Source organism: Amphiprion ocellaris, chromosome 11, assembly GCF_022539595.1.
Source record: "Amphiprion ocellaris isolate individual 3 ecotype Okinawa chromosome 11, ASM2253959v1, whole genome shotgun sequence".
NCBI lineage: Eukaryota > Metazoa > Chordata > Actinopteri > Pomacentridae > Amphiprion > Amphiprion ocellaris.
In genome coordinates, this window is record NC_072776.1 from 3,619,846 (window position 1) to 3,638,539 (window position 18,694).

At 39.8% G+C, this 18,694-nt stretch overlaps 1 protein-coding gene across 1 annotated transcript in view; it reads right to left on the reverse strand.

Annotated features, from left to right (window-relative positions):
• Positions 1 to 18,009, reverse strand: part of fgf14 (fibroblast growth factor 14) — a 111,071-nt gene extending 93,062 nt beyond the window's left edge. The window contains exon 1 of the mRNA XM_023293306.3: positions 17,084 to 18,009. Within this exon, the coding sequence (XP_023149074.1) occupies positions 17,084 to 17,291 (208 nt within the window). The 5' untranslated portion in view covers positions 17,292 to 18,009. The remainder of the gene's footprint in view (positions 1 to 17,083) is intronic.
• Between the last annotated feature and the right edge of the window lie 685 nt (positions 18,010 to 18,694).

The following is an 18,694-nucleotide window of genomic DNA, read 5'->3' on the forward strand; positions in this document are numbered from 1 at the left end:
AGCCACCACACAACCTCCAGCACTGCACAGAACAGACCCCTGTGCTCAGGGACAGCACTGATAGACACATGGAGACACACAACGGATGTGTGTGTGTGTGTGTGTGTGAAACGGGGAAACACAAGAAGATTGAAACAAAATGTTACCTTATTTCTGTGTTTTTTCTAAAATATTCAACAAATAACCCATCAATCAAAAACATGACTCTCACATTCAGGAAAATATGCATGAATCCCAACTGAACACTGAAAAAAGGACAGCATCTGTGTACAAAAATGAATAAACAAAACAAACAATGCACTGAATTAGACAAATTTCCACTTTTAATCAGGCTTCAGAATAGAGTAACGCACTATGAACCTGTTAAAGCCAATGAGGCCAAACACCTGAGGAGAAAACACTTTATGTTAACAAGAAAATGGAGAAAGTCCCTTTAACCAGCTGGTCATTAAGCTCAGCTCCTCCAAATGGACACTGAGACCGACAGCAATGCTTTAAAAAAACACAAAGGGCTGCTTTTAGCTTCCATTATGGCAAGAAAACATGATCCAAGAACTCCAGTTTTTATAATATGTGGTAGGATTTCTGCTGCTTTGCTCAAAGACAAATAGAAATATCCAGTAGCGAACTAGACCACCAGGATGGTGTGTTTGGATGTATTTGACCGTTGCAGCACTGTCAGACGACCTTGCACTGTTGAATATCAAAGGTTGAGCCAAGGTTTTGTTGGGGAAACCCTGCAGTTTTCTGCACTCCTGTTGCTGAAATGGAAGGGTCTCAATCACATCAACAAGAGAGCAACAACAGTTTAAAAAAAAAAAAAATACAAGTATGAATATGCTACCACGGGATCTAAACACACAGGCAATAGAATGCAGACTCAGAGACTGCTTAGAGCCTTGACCAACCAAATAACCCTAATAAAATAAAAACACCATCAAGTGCATGAAAACCTGTGAACTTCAGAGCAATTTAGCATTGAAGACTAACAGACAATGTAGAGTGGGGTTGCACCACATTGGAAAAAAGTGACATTGTAATATTTTATTTTTGTGAAACATATATTGTGCTATGAAAAAATACAAAAACTTATCACCAGATACTTTAAATAACTTATTGTGGAATGAATTAGTTGTTCTAGCATGATTGTGGTGATATTATAGGACTGTGTCTGTATAAAAGCTAAAAAATTATTTAAAAATAGCTGGAAAAAATGCCATTTGGAACCTTTCTCACATGGTGCAACACTGGCAAAGACATCCAATATAGGTTTTTGCCTTGGATGATGTTCAGATCTGGCTTCATTATGCAGAGCTTTGTGCTGATTTACATGGTCAGCCTGCAGACCAACAAACTGGGTGCAAAAAGTGCATCCAAGAACCCTTAAATCAGAATAAATTATGTTATATTAGACAGGTTTTTCTTGCAAATTACTAACTGAAAGCGAGAATCGTGCAAGTTTTCTTCCGTATCAAGCACCGACAACACCAAAAACATTTTCTGTGATGTGGCTAGTGGCTAGAAACAGCAGCTGAAAGACTGAGGAACAACCAAAGAAAGCCAAAATAGTCACAGACACTGCAAAAAAAAAAAAAAAAAAAAGGAACTACGTTTTCTGCAAAAATAAAAGGAAATATCAACAACTCAACACATTCCCAAGCAAAAAACAAAAACTCTATATTTACTTGGTGAGAGAAAACTGACACAGCCATGGAAGCAGCAATATAGTGTGTCAGAGCAGGTCAGCGCCTGAGGGAAAACCAGCAGAACACATGAAACTACACGGAGCTCCGTCACAACCTGCTTTGCCTTTTGATATATCTACTTTTAAGTCTTTCACATTTACTTATTACATTATCTCATTCGTGGCATTTTTTTCTGGTTGATTATTGTTCACTGTGTAGGAAACTGGAAACCATCTGTTGTTTTTTTACATCTTACATGATGCATTATTATATTTTTTTTTATTAACTTTGTATGGAGTGCTGTTGCAATATCGTGCCATACTGTTGTTCTTATGGTCATGCCAATAAAAAAGAGACAGAAAGAGAAAGAGTGAGAAAAAACAGAGCGAGCGCCTCCTGCTCAGCTTGTTCCATCAGTAGAGAGCAGAGTCACATGATGGACAACAGTAATAAATGAGCTACAGGCCAGCAGTGAGTCATGAAATCATATCAGCAATCAATCATAATCAAATCATTAAAATGTACTTTCAGCACAGGACAGAAGCAGGCCAGGCTGCTCCGTGTTTTCAGCCCCTCGTCGCTGGAGAACAGTGCAGCAGCGAGCCGTCGTTTTAGCAGCGTGCCTCTGGCTGTATGATTTGTAGTAACACATACTGTGGTTCAAAAACACAAACACACACACACACAACAGTATGTTCAGTCTGGTGTGTTTGATAAAGGTTAAAGACGCTACGTTCCTGTCATCAGAGCCACGGGGAACGTGACCCAACCTTCTCGCCATATAGCATCAGCAACATGCTAATGCGACTCTATCATTTCCCGCTCGGCGATGACGGCCTGGAAACAATATTACTAATTATACATTTAGTCACTCAGCACAGGCCTTTAACCCTTCATAGTTTAAGAAAAGTAAAATATCAACAGATAGGATTTCCAGGAATGTTGTTGTACCATCGTCCTATAATCCACCTCACTGGTTTGTCAGCTTCATTTTCTACAATACTAGTTTATCGTTTCTTGGATTTATTTCACCTCATCTGTGTTATTTTGGATTTTAATCAAGCCCAATCAAGCTTGAAGGAACGCTTCATGCTTGATTTCTTCTAGCATCAGGATTCTTGTAGCATCAGTGTCACGACTTGCCACTTTGTTTGTCATTTAGGGGAAAAAAAAATCAACCTTTCTGTTCCATCACACTGAGAGAAATATAAACCCCGGGGTGACTTTTTCTTGTTCCTGCATGTGGATTCAAATTTAAGGAAATACTCTTTAAACAAAGACAAATAGTGCAAGCCAAAGGCACTGAAATGCAAGTAAAAATAACCACTAATTTCACAAATATGCATAAATAGTCTGACCTACATACATAGTGTTTCTATACACACATTAATTGTGCACAGTCAGGGCAGAAAAACAACAAGATGTGTATTTTAGAAGAAGTCGTTCCAGCTAAAACTGTTTACAAATTTTAATAGGGCCTCACAGTACTGGAAAAAAAATACATGGCACTATTTTGTTGTCCTGTGAAGTAACATTACAATATAAAAATATCTGAACAATTTCCACCCAATGACCTGAATAACTATTCAGAAAGAATTAATCTTTCTAGAACTATTTTGTAGAGGACAGTATCTGCATCAAATATTAAATATATATATACAAATATTTTGAAAATAATCTGTTTCAAATGTGTAACACTTGCAAAGGCATCCATTTTATTTATTTTTCTCCCCCTTTGGATGGCATTGAGATCTGGTGTATCTGTCATCATACACAAGTTTGTTTCCAATTCAAAAATGCAAAATTAATGTAAAAATAACCACTAACTTCACAAATGTATAAATGTTCTAACCTAGAGTACATATATTTTCTGAATATGTACATTAACTTTGTACAGTCATCGCAGAAAATCGAGAATATTTATTTTTAGGAGAAATAGTTCCACCTACAACTGTTTACAAATAGTTTTCTTAATGTTACAGTCTTTAAGATCTCTAGCAGAATAATGAAAATTAAGTAAATTCTAGCATCATTCAACATTTTATTCATTATTCAGTAGGAAATATTAGTCACACTTTCAGAAAAGCATTGTATTTCTCGAGTGATTCCTTTTCACATTTTATATCAGCTTTCCACTAAACATGACAATATTATGAAGACTAAGGCAACATTTATAGTAAAAAAAAAAAAAAATCTTTTGGTAAACTAAACAGATTTTTTGTAAGTTTTTAGAAGAGAAGAAGATTGTTGGGATAATCTAAATCAACCTGCTTCATCATAGAAGATGTGGGTATTTATAATGAATGAGTCTGGTCAGTGTAGCAGAGCCTCCTGCCTTTGGTGGCCACTTAGGGCTTCTCATTTATGCAATCATAGCTTCTCAGAATGTGTTGCGTTGACTTATATGGCTGAAATTATAGCTCCCCAGGATTCCTTTCAGCACTCTAAATGACCCCTTTAAAAACATCTCCACTATAATCATGTCAGCTTTCAATCTAAAGAGCAAATGTCGGTGGGCGAGAGGATTATTAAGTGTTAGGTTGATACCAGGGAGAATGGAGAGGAAGGACTACTGCGAGCGTCTGCAAGGACAACAGGGAGAACAAATGGACTGACACCAATTGTATTAAAGGCAGAAGAACCAAAAAATAATAAATAAAAAAGCCCTGGATGTTTTTTGATACAGTTTTGATATAAATAAAGACTACAGTCTCAAGTACAAATAACAAATATGTATGATGTTCAAAGACTAAAAGCAGCAGCAGCTGTGTGGGAGTCAGGAACTGATACCAATTTAAGACCAGTTCAAACTCCATTTTCTGAGGACCACACTGTGCAGCGTGTTCCTGGGGGTTTAACATTACATATTCTGGCTTGCTCCAAAAAAGCCTCTGTGATTTTAACAAAATAAAACAACAATTGCTGTGCGAGTGCACAAAAAACCCTACAGCACCCATAAAACTTGACTTCTAGCTGCTATATCCTCTCCATCTTCCTGTGAACACGGCCATGACAGAATCACCCGGGACCCTTTAACTCACCCAAACACTCACTTCTTCTGTTGAGCCATGATGTGTAACCCCCTAAAGCCTGAACAGTGTCTTGATATTTGTTGCTCTCGTCACATTTGTACTCACTGTGGGTTCATTTTTCACTGCAGTATAAAGTCCTGCACCTCCATGGAAGCAGCACAACCATGACATGTTCTCTGCGCTGTATGACACAGTCATGTGGCAAATCATAAAAACAGAAAACACAGAAGTCAAATTTCTTAGCTTATTTATTTTACAAAAAAATTAAAATATCTGGTTAGATGGCTAGAAGGTTAGATGTTAGATTTATTATTTGTGATGTGTATCGTATTAAAGCATTCAACAAAGAGATCCACACAGTAGGTAACAAAGTACAATACTGAGTTCAGCGATAATCAGTAAGATTTTAAACGTGTCACCTGAACTTGACAGTGTTGACTACAATTAGCTGAACTGTCAGAGGAATCATTTCAAAGCCTAAACAGGAAGACGAAAGCTCTCCAGAGACAACAGCCCTTCACACACCCAATAAAGCTGTTCTCATCCACTTTCACAGTGCAAACATCAATCGCACACAGAGCATCTCTGATACTTTGCCATGCATTTGTGGTAATGATGATGAACTTCAAAAAGACGTGTGCATCTGTGTCAGCTCGGCTCTACAACTGTTCAAACTCCCCGTCCCATAAATCAATAATCTCATTGTCCAACTGCATTATGCTCTCTCACTCTTCATCTCTCTTTCTCATCACATTGTCACTTAATTGTAAATCACGGTGTAGTGCAGCCGCCCAGCAGAGAAGCTCAGAAAACCCCCAAGAAAAATCACACAGCGATCACATGTCCAATCCTCCGGGACGCTGGAAGCAGTGAGTGTTAAGTGTCATGTGTTAGAGAGAGAGACCCAGCTGACAGTTTATCTCAGGCCAGGGTACAGACTTCCAGAACTAGTCTGAAGAATGCTGAAAAACTGAATAAAAAGCCAGCAGATCATTTAAAAACAGGGCTAACAATACACATTTTCCCATTTTTCCTCTAAGGAGACATTGATAGTGTTCTACTGGGTTGCAAACATGAAATATGTGAGAAACAAATGAAAAAAGGAGACAGTATGGGAAGTAAAATCCCCCTGCACAGCTGGCCGATCCCAGCTTGTAAGCAGGTGTGAATGTCAGATAGGTGGTTTCAGAAAGTTACAGCAAATGGTCAACACAGATACCCCCCCTCCGATGTCAGAGGTGTGGATGGAGGAGGGAAGGAAGGGGGGGATTCCGACACTATGCGACATGCAGTTTGGACAGACCATAAATCCCACTTTACAGCGCTGCTGCTCACACAGCATCACACCTACGCTCACAGAAATGTGGGATATGTCACAGAGCTCCCGCTATTAAGGGCAGAGGATGAGCCAAATTACAACATGATTTATGAAGCCTCCATAAGACACAGGCCACAAAACCAAATGGGGAAAAACATGAGCCATACTTTATCCCACTGGTAGGACTATTTTGGGATGAGCCTCAATTTCCCAGTGTTCCCGGGAAAAAGTTTTCAGAAGCGTGCAATCACTTTGAAAAAGCCAGTTATAAAGAGCAGAGATGAGGAAAATTGAGATGTTCTAGAAATCAATCAGTTACATGGGTCAATATAGAATTGCAGGACTTTTCTTATCATAGTTGACATTTTTGCTGTTTTCAGGCCTAAAATCAACATGGCCACCTATAACCAAACACCATATGGCATTTTTACAGAAAGATTCTTCTAAATATTATAATATAACTGAGTAAAATTGAAATTGAAAGTTATTTATAAAGATACTGTAGTAAACCTGTTGACTTTATATTAAATAAGTCAGAAAGCCTTGGAGTCTGGCCAGTCTTTTCTTCAGGAGGAAATGACATCATGTGGAGCAGGTCATGTGATCTGGAATTAACACACAAGAGGTGTTTTTGTAATGGGGAACTTAGTTGAAAGTGATCTCTCGGACACAGATTTCCATATAAAAGTTGATATATTGCCAAAAAAGAAATATCTGTCACGATTATCTCAACTTAATAAAAAGAACACAATCCAAACTATTTCTGAATCAGCTCATTATATTATTGTTTAGATAATTAGAAGGTGGTTGTTTTTAAATTTGGGACAGTTATTTAGTTGACACTTTAGTGATATCCAGTCATTTTTTATTAATAAGTGATTGTTTCCATAATAAATAATTGTGGAATTTGTAAAGACATTTTTTTTTTTTTTTTTTTTTTTTAACTTTTGATAAAAATAAATACAAGATATATCCCTTGGACTTCAAATATCACTCAACTATATATTGACCCACATGGTAATATTTGAACAATATGAGGTTTAAACTTGACCAGTGTCATAAAATTTAAAACAACCACACATGGGAAGGTCTTGTGTGTAAAATAGTACATATTTTAATTAAAAAAAAAAAAAAAAGTCCATTTTTACACCCCCACAAGAAGTGATTTTTTTTTTCATCAACATTTAGTAGCACATTTAGACATGGCAGGCATCTGTGTCAACACTGGGTTTTTATTCATCCTGTCAAAAATAATAAATACAACAGCTATAGTGTAACAAGTGGATTGAAGTTCAGCTAACTAGAACTAGTTTACCGCCTACCTTTAAAACCACAGGTACATCACTGACTGCAGCAGTTTACAGGTGAGTTACTTTGCAAAAAAAACCCCAACAACTTTGCATTTGTCCTATCCACATGTTTAACTTGGCTAAATGTGTTTATGTCACAGCACCAGATTTCTTTATATTCATGTACCCCTGTATGTGCATGGATTATCATCTGCAGAGGATTTTTGCAGGATGTCATTTAGGATGATACAATCTACTGTATGTCTCCCATGAAGTGCACATTTTACCGTACTGTGGTTTTAACAGGTTAACTGTAGAATTATTTTAACAAATCAGGTGCTTAATTAACTAGCTAGAGCTGATAAAATTAAACATGGCTCAGCCTTTGATGCAGCCCACATGATATCACATTTCTGTGGTGCAGAAATCAAATAAGTGTAAGCACATGGTCCCGGTAGATTAACTTTGTAACCTGAATGCTGCATTTTTACTGATCACATCACAATCGCAGCCACGAAAGATACATTGATGTCTGGTGTGATTGCTAGTACTGCAATTGTATCTATTTTTGGGCTAAATGGCAAAACATATTTCTACTTTTCAGACGTGGGCTAAGCAAAGCCACATGCCAGATGTCACATAGGACATATATAAAAGCAGTGACCTCTTGACTAAGACATTTCATTCCTTTTGGGTGGAAAGACACCAAATGAATGCTGAAAGACTGAGGGAAAATAGTTTATATACTCAGTAAAATATAAATTTTATCTGCTTCTAACACCTCTACTGTAAGATGCATAACAATATCCAAATACAAACTAGCTAGACTAATTTTACCATTCATTGTCCCCAGGTATGTTTATCCTACTATACTTTCTTAGTGTGTTGTTCCTATAAACCAGTAAACTTGTAATTGTAATGTTATGTTAACATATAACTTCAGTCCTTGAGATACTATCTATTGTTTTACCACCACATATGTGTAACTTTCCACCAAGTTTAGGTGCAAACTAAGGAGGGCGAGTTGGGTGAGCTTCACTCTGAACAAAGAGAGCTGGCATGGCATTGTTATGTAAGACCACATCACAGTATATCATTAGAAACTTTATCTGTTGAAAACAGAGCCTGGCGAGATACAGCTGGAAAATGTATCTCAATACAATGTCTCATTTCAGAGAATACTGCTGATTGGTGATCATTGTTTCTGACCTATATTCAATAAAAACAGGAGAAAAGAAAGTTGTATTTTAATGTAACCACTTTAGCCTATTCATCAAGCTGCCCAAAGCAGATACTTAATCTTAATGCAAGAGAAAACACTTAAACAAAATACATGTACACACACAAATAAGAAAAAGCTAATCATTTCATGTTGATACACATTAAATAAAGAATGCAATCAAAACCTGGAGGTGCAGCTGGGGCAAAACCACCACATTGTGCTGGTGTAAAAGTTCCTAGTGACAAGCCTGGACCAGGTACCACCACACATGGACCCCACACCAGCTTCCACACACACCCAACGTCAAGTCAGCCAGCCCTGGCTTTGGTGGAGGGGGTTGGGGACACAGGGTCATGGGTGCTTTTAGACCGTGAAACCAGTCTCACAAGGGCAACTACTGGTCCCCACCGGCCACAGCCTCCACCAGAGGAGATTTGTGGCCGCTGTGGACCACTGCGCCTCAGGAGACCTGCACTGAAGCTACAGGGAGAGCAACAGACAGTGAAGGGGCTCCATTACCAAGGGATATGACTGGCTGTTTGAGCCAGGGAGGGAGGACATCTGAGGGTTTTTATTCCTGCAAGCAAATTTTGCATTTTTGCTTGGTTACATTTAAGCTGAACATTCTATTGAACAACTTAATTATTCCTATTGATGAAATGACTGTCATCAGTGTATATTACTCTCATTTTATTGCCCAGACTGATCTGAAGTTACATCTATACACTTTAAAAAGTAGATTTATCGTCCAGCCCTATTGCAAACGACTGTGTGGTGTCTTGTCATCTGATAAACTTTCACTGATCTCAAACTGGACTTCCTGTACTGCATTTACTTGTCTTACCCATGTCCAAAGTAACAATTCTGTTTTTACCCCACTCGTGCAGTACTGTCCTAACTCAGTTTAAAGTTGTTTTACTGTAATTCAATTTAAATAGTGTCTTGACATCAATTGATCAATTGGTCTCATGGTTACATTTAAGCTCTATGGTCAACAGATCACTCATGGCCTGACTAGCAAATTCACAGACCTTAAATGACTCAGAGTGATTGCGGACAGGCAAGTTCATAAAACTGACAACTGAGAAACAATTTATTACGCTCTCTAAAGTTCTTCTTTCAGATCTGACAAGACCATGTCAGCACCCATCCACAAATGGCCAATTTCACCACTCTGTGGCGAACATAACTCAAAACAGTCACAGAAACAAAGCCGCCATCAGAAACTGAGAATAAAGAAGTATGAAATTGTGTACCAGGGGTTCCTCAGCGACTGCTCTGATTATGCTTTGTGTATTGCATGTAGACAGCCTAATAAAAAAAAGAACATATTCAACACTCCTGCAGGAAGATGCCTTGGTTTGCTAAATCAGCATAGCTCACAGTAATCACACTGTAAATCTCCTTCAGTCACAGCAACCTTTCACACCGCAGGTAGCAAACTGTATCTATGACTCAGATCACAAAGCAATCAACTAATCATCGCTCCTCGCTCACATTCTAGCTGTGGCTCTTCCTGATAATGTTTGTTTGGCCTTTAACAATTCCATGTGCTTCACAACACCTACTTACAAACAGTTGATAGTGACATTGTACAAAACAGAAATGTCATCTGTTTAACGTGAAATGCTTATTAGGAAATAAGAAAGTGCATTAAACCATCTACCAAAGACTGATACAGCCTTTTAAATCAGACATGCAGGCTGACATGGTTTATTCCAAAACAGCAATATTGTCTCTAATGCCTTCAACCTGCTAAGTGCAAGTTACAAAAGAAGGGTAGCCTCGCACTATTAGCTGGAATCACACATCTATCCCCTGTGCTTTAGAAAGACTGGCAATTTCACAGTGTTTTTATCTAATGTCAAGGAGATTCTGACCTCATCAGCTGACAGATGATGGATTATTAGTCAAACTGGCTTTAAAGACAATGCAGGTCAGGTCAAAAGCAAGATCTCAAATGATACTACTCAAACGCTGACTCGTTTAGTTTGTGTGTACTAATGTCAGAAAGCACAAGGTCCTTCCATGACCACATGCAAGTTGTTTGTGTAGAAAGGTGGGCCTAAATCACACACCAGTTATTTTTGTATTTTCTTTGATTTTATAATGCCAGTAGCTACGGACAGAATCGCACATTCTCTTAAAGTTAAGCCTACTTGTTTGGTTGAAACAAACATTCTACTGAAAAGACATGAAGTTGAAAAAGCCCTCACCTGTTGGAGTTTGTTCCTTGAGGAATCCATCTTGTGCTGGAGCCTAAAGGAGGAGCCACACCCCAAAAGAAACTCCTTTTGTGAGGTAGATGACAGGTGAGAGGTGGGGTCTCAAATCTGACTGGACAATAGATGTGCGATGAAATTTAAAGTTCTAAAGGTGAATGCAGAAGGAAGTACAGATGTGTTGTTTTGAATGTTCAGTATTGATGATAGATTGTGCATCTATGAGCTGTTGGAAAAATATTTTTTATGGTTGATGCTACCTTTGTCAACTCCCTTCTAGAGCTGTGACCTGATTGGTCAGTTTGAACTGGGAAGGCGTGCCCCCAGCCCCATATAAATGTGAGTATACTGGAAGAGAAATGGAGGACTGGTCTGCAAATACATGGCTTCTTGTTTTCCCAGTACGTTTTTCCTGCCACCATAATGGTTGTCTTCCACATGCCAAACTACCATACCAGGTATGCTACCATACTACCATACCAACACCAGCTGTTCTATGTGTTCCAGGCCTACTGGAACAAGTGAACACTGGCATGTTGCAAACTTTTAAAGTAGTAAGGCAAACCTATCCCCAAACGCTAGATCATGCACTCATTTAACACATATAGAACAAGATCAGCATTTAATCTTGAGTCATGTGTCTACTAACTCTACAAATTCACTTTCCTGTTAGCTCCACTAACTTTCCAAAGAAAAACCTAGCTTTTTAACTACAAAATGTTTTATTATGTTTACCAGTTATTCATTGACTTAGTTTATTTTTTGGCAATGAGCAGGTAGTGTTCAGTGCGTTTTGATGCTTTTTTGCCATTTATTGCTGCCTAACACTACTTAATGGCACTGATGTCTGAATGAATTGAAATAACAAAGTTGTATGACATAAAGCCACAATACTATTATATACCATAGAGCTGAGAGAACTGTGGAGCCACATGATTACTATCTATGGCTTTATCACTACAAGTATCACTTTCACATGCATAAGGTTATTTTAATCCATTGTTGATAGAAAAACATTGATTATAGCAGCTTTAAATCCAAAAAACGCAATGTATATCTCAGTGCAGCATAAAGACAATACAGTCTAATGTGCCACAGTGCTGTCTTTTTTCAAAAGATGTATGATGAAAGGCATCAGTGCGTTTTCATTTCTAGACACAAACCCATGCCAACAATCCCACTCTAACTAATTATAAATGTTACACATCAAAGTATCACACAAACAAAAGCTATGCATCCATGAACGTATGAGAGAGCTGATCTCTTTCATGGTTCTTTTCCTTCACGTGATGTGAACAAGGAGCAGCTCCATGCAATCCCTGTGAAACCATCCACCTGCAGAATCACCACAACCCAGACCACATGTCCCACACTGAGAGATGCTCCAGGTAAATTCAGATTCTTTTTCTATACATACAAACATACATTAATCCTTCTACATTTGAACGTCTCTCTCACTCTCCCTTTTCTTCCTCTGTCTGTGTAGAATCAGTGCATATACATTTTCCCTTTCGTCTGCTTTGTATGTAGCTAAACCTGATTACTTCACAGAGGGGGGTAGAATGGCAGCCAGGAGCCTGATTCTTATCACCCTGGCAGGTCATAGATTTCAAGAGCAGGACAAATGCAGCCCAAATTAATTCACATTGGAAACTGATCACGCTGATGCCGTTATCACACCGCAAAAAAGATGAGAGTGAAACAGGCTTTCTTGTTGACCTGTGGCTCAACTAATGCACCAACTTCAACTCTTTTTCTAGCAAAACTGAGAAGCAAAACCATCTTCACCAATCTGCAGTCAGTTCCAATATAACGATGTGCGTGCTCTCAGCTAGTTTCAGACACCAAAGGTTCATGGATATGACACATAGTTTAAAGGTATGCTGTTTTAGAGTGACCCCTCTACTGTAAAAGGGAGAGCGTTTTCTAAACCTGTTAACTGCAACACCTGTATTTTTGTCTTTTTGGTCTGCACAACCTCGTGTGTGTGTATGTGTGGAGTTACTGCAGCTTATCCACTTACAAACTTACTGAATGTTTCTGTATGAAACCTAGCAACATGCAACGGTGGTTGGAGGAGGATATTTTTAGCCAGCCCTGCTGTTATTCTAATTGTAGGAGTTCTCGTTTGAATCTTACCCAGCCCCTTTAATTGCACTGCCATTTCTTTGTTACCACAAATTAAACCAGCGTGGGTACGTTAGACAAATGAATCAAGTATTTTTTTTAACGGAATTCTGCTGCCTGTTTAAAAATCTTAAACAGGCACGAGATGAGAATTGCACAGAGAAGAGATGCCAGCTCCAGAATGTGGCTGTAAAAATGCACGTGTCATTTTCATCAAAGAGCTCTGCACACAGTAAAATTATTATTAGTTTTCATGGACATATTCATAAACTTGATATGACAGCCGAGGCATCCAGACACATGCACCTTATCAAGGGGTCGTTCAATATGCTGATGCTCTTGTTCTTTAAAAGGTATTAACGGCCTCGTCATGAACCTGTCAGCTACAATTTACTGCCACATGAATGCAGATGGGGTAAACACGTATCCTTAAAAAATTACTCCAATCATTCAAACAAGTGCCTTTTCTTTATTTATGTCTCAGTTTTTACAGTTTCAACTTGATTTCACATCCAGATGTGACATTTTTGATGATTTATGTCACCCAAATCAAAAGAATTTCACAGATCTCAGTTCTAAGCACCAGTACAAGGTCTTCTAATGGTCAGTATGGTTGCTCACACCAGATCTTGGGTCACAGCAAATAAGAACAAGGCCAGTGCTGAAGCTTTGGTTGGATGTGCACACCACAGAGTTGACTTTTCCTTGCTATGAACCATCATCACATGGATGCCTTTGACCCGCACTGTCACTCTGCTGTCAGTGAGCCACTGCTGCACCACTCCAAGGAAGCCAGGTACTAATTTTATACATCCACTCCAACTCTGCTCCTCCAGCAACCTGGATTATCCTCTGTCTTCACAGGATTTAAGTCCAAGATAAGTCAGTGAATACCAATCAAATAACTGCCCTTATTACATATGGCAGATCATGACATAACTTGCTCCTCTGCCGTTTACTACAAAATGCCCTCATTAAAACCACTGTCACCCCCGTTCAGTGACACCCTCAGAGTTTTACAGTGACATCTGTGTGGACACTGCTGCGCCAGCTTCAGGGTGAAACTTCTCCATCTCAGCCGGTTCACTACTTAATTGACTTAACGAAGTACATTTACTCGAAGACATGAGAGCGAACATTAAGGAGCAGCTCAGCGGTTGTACCAGACCGCCGGCTCTTAAGGTCAAGCCATCACACATGAAGCAATAATCTTGGTAGAATACAGTGGCACAGCTGGAAGAGCATTAACAGGTCACTAAGTATAAAAGGCTTGGTGACTTTATCTGAAGGCAGTTCTGCACACGGGCTAAAAGTGGACACGCAGTCTTTCAATGATGGCAAATTGCCATATCCACCAAGAAAGTGAGTCATTTTGTTGTGTGCTGGAGCTTTGACCCAACATCTTGCATCAGAATACAGCAGCTCTAGGTGGTTTCATCTGAGCCTCGTCCTCAAGACGCTACAGCAGTTTTCATGGGTGACTCCAAATAGAGGAGATGCGTTAAAGCATGCAGTGTCAATGTCACGGACTGTCCATCTAGCGCTAAACCACGCTGTCTACTTCAAAAAATACTCCGTACATAGTTGTGCATCAAAACAGCCGAGACTAATGCATTAGCACTTGGTTTGAAACAAGAGACAGAGTAAATTTGTCTGAAGATTGAGTGGCAAATTAATTTCACAATGTCAAACAAAAGTAAACAAAACAGAAACACTGAAATAGTTCATACTTGTGATGACACATCTACCTTAACTATAGGCTTATACAGATATAGGTTACACAAGATACTGCCATAGACACACAGATAGAAAATAGCAGGGGGATGTTAACTGACGCTACGATAAAGTACAGTACCACCTACTAGAATCTAGACTCTACATTTAACCTCATCACATGAACTGCTGGAGTACAGTAAAGTAACCGTTTGTGTGCATAAACAGATACAAATAACATGACCTGAATTGTGAAACTGATGTTCATATATTGGTGCATTCTGATTGTATTCTCTCAGTTATGTTGTGTTACTAAAAATACAGCCTCCAACAAGAGCTGGAGCACTATATCTAGGCCTGTGCAGCTCAGAACTTGTGAGCAGTATATTGGAAACACTTAGCTGACAGAGGGCCACACAGAGGATTCACTGTTCTACTATGACAAAAAAAAAAAAAATCCTCTAAGGGTTTTATTTTTTAAGGCACCTCCGAAGCTGAAACAAATCAGTTGTGTGTTTTGTCTGACGGTATAGATTCAATGAGTTAGTAGCTTTTTAGCTGTAAGAAGCTCCACTGCACCCCATTGACACAGTCTGCATCCTGGCCTCCTTCATTTCCCAGTAAACCTCTGGCTCTATCTGCTGCTTCAGCACAAACCCTGACCAACACTGTGGCCGCAGCATTATTGCATTATAAGGCCAACTTATAATGCAATAATGAGGAAAATATGGAATCCTCTTACATTGAAAGACTTCAAATTTCAGACAACTGACAGCGTGTCTCGGCTCTGATTGATTGATTAGCTGTGTTGAGCTCAAGTTGGAGAAGGAGTGTCTGGATGTGGCTTTTCCACTGAGCAGCAATCAGTCAGTTATCATCCCGGAGGCTCGCTGTGGCTGTTCGCTCCAGATTGTGCTTTTTTCATGTAATCAGCAGTTTTTTTTTTTAAATAGCCTATGAGCAAGCTTTGAAAAACAACTCAGAGGTTAACCCTTAACCCTGTTTTGGCAGCAGTTTCAGATTCTCTAAAGATATCTGTAACAAAAAAATACACATCTTTCTGAGCTGCAACCGGTTGCAAAAGATAAAGTTACATATTAATTAACATAAACTGATGATCGCTGGTTGTATTGTGTATAAAAATAAACAAACATGACATTCTTTGCACAAGACAAGCAAGGAGATCTGACACTTCCTGGTATATTTGTGCAGGTTGCAGCTTTCTCAGCATTCCCCCCCGATGTTTACTAAATGCCTCCAAACAACCTGTGAGGTTTTACCAAAGTCTTTGTCACTTGCAAAAATGGTTAAGGCACAAACTGGTTCCAACCACAGTAACGTTTACTATTCAAACCTTGGGTTAACATATTGCAGAGGAGGGTTAATGTTGTAAAGCAGGATGTGTTTGGTGATGATAGTAGAGAGTGTTTTTGTTGTTACTCCCGCAGTGTCTGTGAGGCTTAATAGTCCCGCTACAGTATGATGATGATCTACTATACTGCAGCTGCAGTGTCTCCAAAAAACCCGCTACATGAGGTAACAAGTAGTCCGCACTACATGCTGTCTACCTGCCTGTTACAGCAGCCTGTTGAAATAAACATTCCCTGCACACTGGACCTCTGCAATGTAATAACTGCTGCTGTGATGCTGGAGCCAGATCTTGTGCATTTAAAAAAAAGTCCATAATCGAAACATGTCGACTGCTCAAGTGCAGGGTTTGCATTTTAGTGCAGTGGAGTCCTTTCCCTATTTCAGCAACAACTCAAGCGCCTGTGCACAATCCGGATTTTTTACCCCCGCATGATCAAAAAATTAAAAATATTGGCCTGCAACTGCAGAGTGATAGACATGAAAGAATAGTCTGTCTCTCGGCTGGTTTTTACTGAAAAACACAGAGCTCATTTAATAGAGAAGTGGTGATGCAGAGAGGGAGAAAGAGAAAGGGGGAAATGCTGCTGCAGTCAACCCGGGGATGGAATAATCTGGTTACAGGGGGGACAGGAGAGGGGAGAAAACTGATTTGGATCCAGTGAAATAACATCCAGACCCCTGCTTGTGTGTGTGAGAGAGAGAGGGAGAAGGGGGAGACAGAGAGAGAGAGAAGGGGAGAGCGTTATTTAAAAAGTTAGGAGATCATGGTGCCGTGCTGTTGCTGATGCAGGGGGCTTTTTGTGTGCGCGCTGCCGCGTTCCCCTCCGAAAGAAAAAAAAACCTGGGCTCGCCGTTATAGTAGCTGCACAGAATAAGTTGTCTCCCCTCTCCTCTCCTCTCCCTCCCTCCCTGCCTCCCTCCTTCCCAGCGCCTCTGCATGATCCACTCGCTGCATAAATATGATTGCAGATCTATCAGCATTTACAACAAACAACCCCCCCCCCAAAAAAAAAACAAAATATCACATTTTTACGCACGCACACAGAACGCCGGCTCACAGAGAAAGACAGAGGAGTGCAGGCAATAAACGGTTGATGAGCTTACCACTTGGATTCTTGTTTTTCTTAAGACTCTTGCCACAAAGACACTGCAGCATATGCGTTCCTTTGCTGAAAATGTTCCAAAGAAACCACATTGATTTGGGCGAAGAGCAATCCAGTGGCTTAAACACCCAGATATAGATGAGATCCTTGCGGTTGCATAATAACACAATTGGATCAGTTCTCCAGAATAAGGCTACCAATTGTATCATAGAAAAAATAGGTAGCCTCTAATCCAAGTCCTATGCGCTCTCATTCACGTGACAACACAAAAAAAGAAAATTATTCAGTGTCTGTCAGACTTCGTAATAGCGGTGTGTTTTCTTCTCCTGGCGTATAGAAAGAATGCCTCCTCAACTAGTCGATAATAGAAAATATACTCTGTAGATTGCATGTGTGTCGCACCGGGGAGGAGGACGTGGTCGCCAGTAAACAAAAACACAACTAACGTGAAAACAGTAAGCCACGGTGGATTTCCGAGGAGAAAATCATTGCCTATTAGTTCATCACTCTGAGGAGAGGGTGGATCTGCACAGCATCAAAAGCCAAGGGAGGATGCATCCTAAGCGCAGACTGCTGCAATGATAGCCCCAACAAAACACCACATTGCCGGGGATCCAAGTCCAAATCCTCATGTATGAAAAAAAAATAAAAAACCAGCTGCTTTGGCGAGGTCAGATCACACCAACCTCAGTTCTCATTTCCCACGCTGCTGCTGCAACGTTTTCTCTCTCTTAAAGCCGGGCTTGGGTTTCTTGGCGTGTGTCCGTGATTCCTGGACTGTGCGTTATTGCTCCCTTTCTGTTTTTTTGTGGGGGTATTTTCCTCAAGCCCCTTCCCTTTTTGTGTGTGTGTCACCACGCCACTGGCATCTCCAAAAGTACGGTGCGCCTGGATCCAAACATTTGCATGATTTTTTTTCCGTCGGACCTCTGTTGGAAATAGACGGGGAGGAGGGGTTAAATTGAAAGATTGGCTTTCCATTACGTAAACACGTGGTTTCTGCGCCGTCATATCAGTGATGCTCGGATTTTTTTTTTCTTTTTATCATCATTGTCCCGAGCTGTTTGGAGTGACAGTGTCTGTGGAAGCAGGTTTTCCTCCATCAGTGCATGTGAGCATCGCATGTCAAGGAAGTCTGCATTTGCAGCGGATGAAAAATCCACCTGAGGTGTCATTTCTTTGCACACAGTTCCCCAAGTTGTTGCAGCGTTGTGCAGAATAATGGAGAAATTGTGTGTTTAAAGCTGTACAGTCACAGGTGCCAAAGCTCACCTGGACAGGATGCTGGTGTGCCATTTAAGCAACAGATCACTGTTACTTGCACTAAAAAATCACAGTAAAAGTTCAGACTAGAGCAAGATACAGTATATCATGGAAGTAATTTGGTTCCCCTATCACATATATTTCAACTTATTTATTATTTCTTTGATAAAGCATTTCCATTTACCGCCTCTGTTTTGCTCCTTTAATTCCTGCAAACAGGGAAGCAGCTGCTCATAGACTGTTGCCACTGGGTGATTACTTTTCTCCAAGGATTTAAAGATTTTCCATCACAGACCAAAGCAGAAGACGATATTGTTTTCCCTTGATTATGCCTGGCCTCACGAGGAAA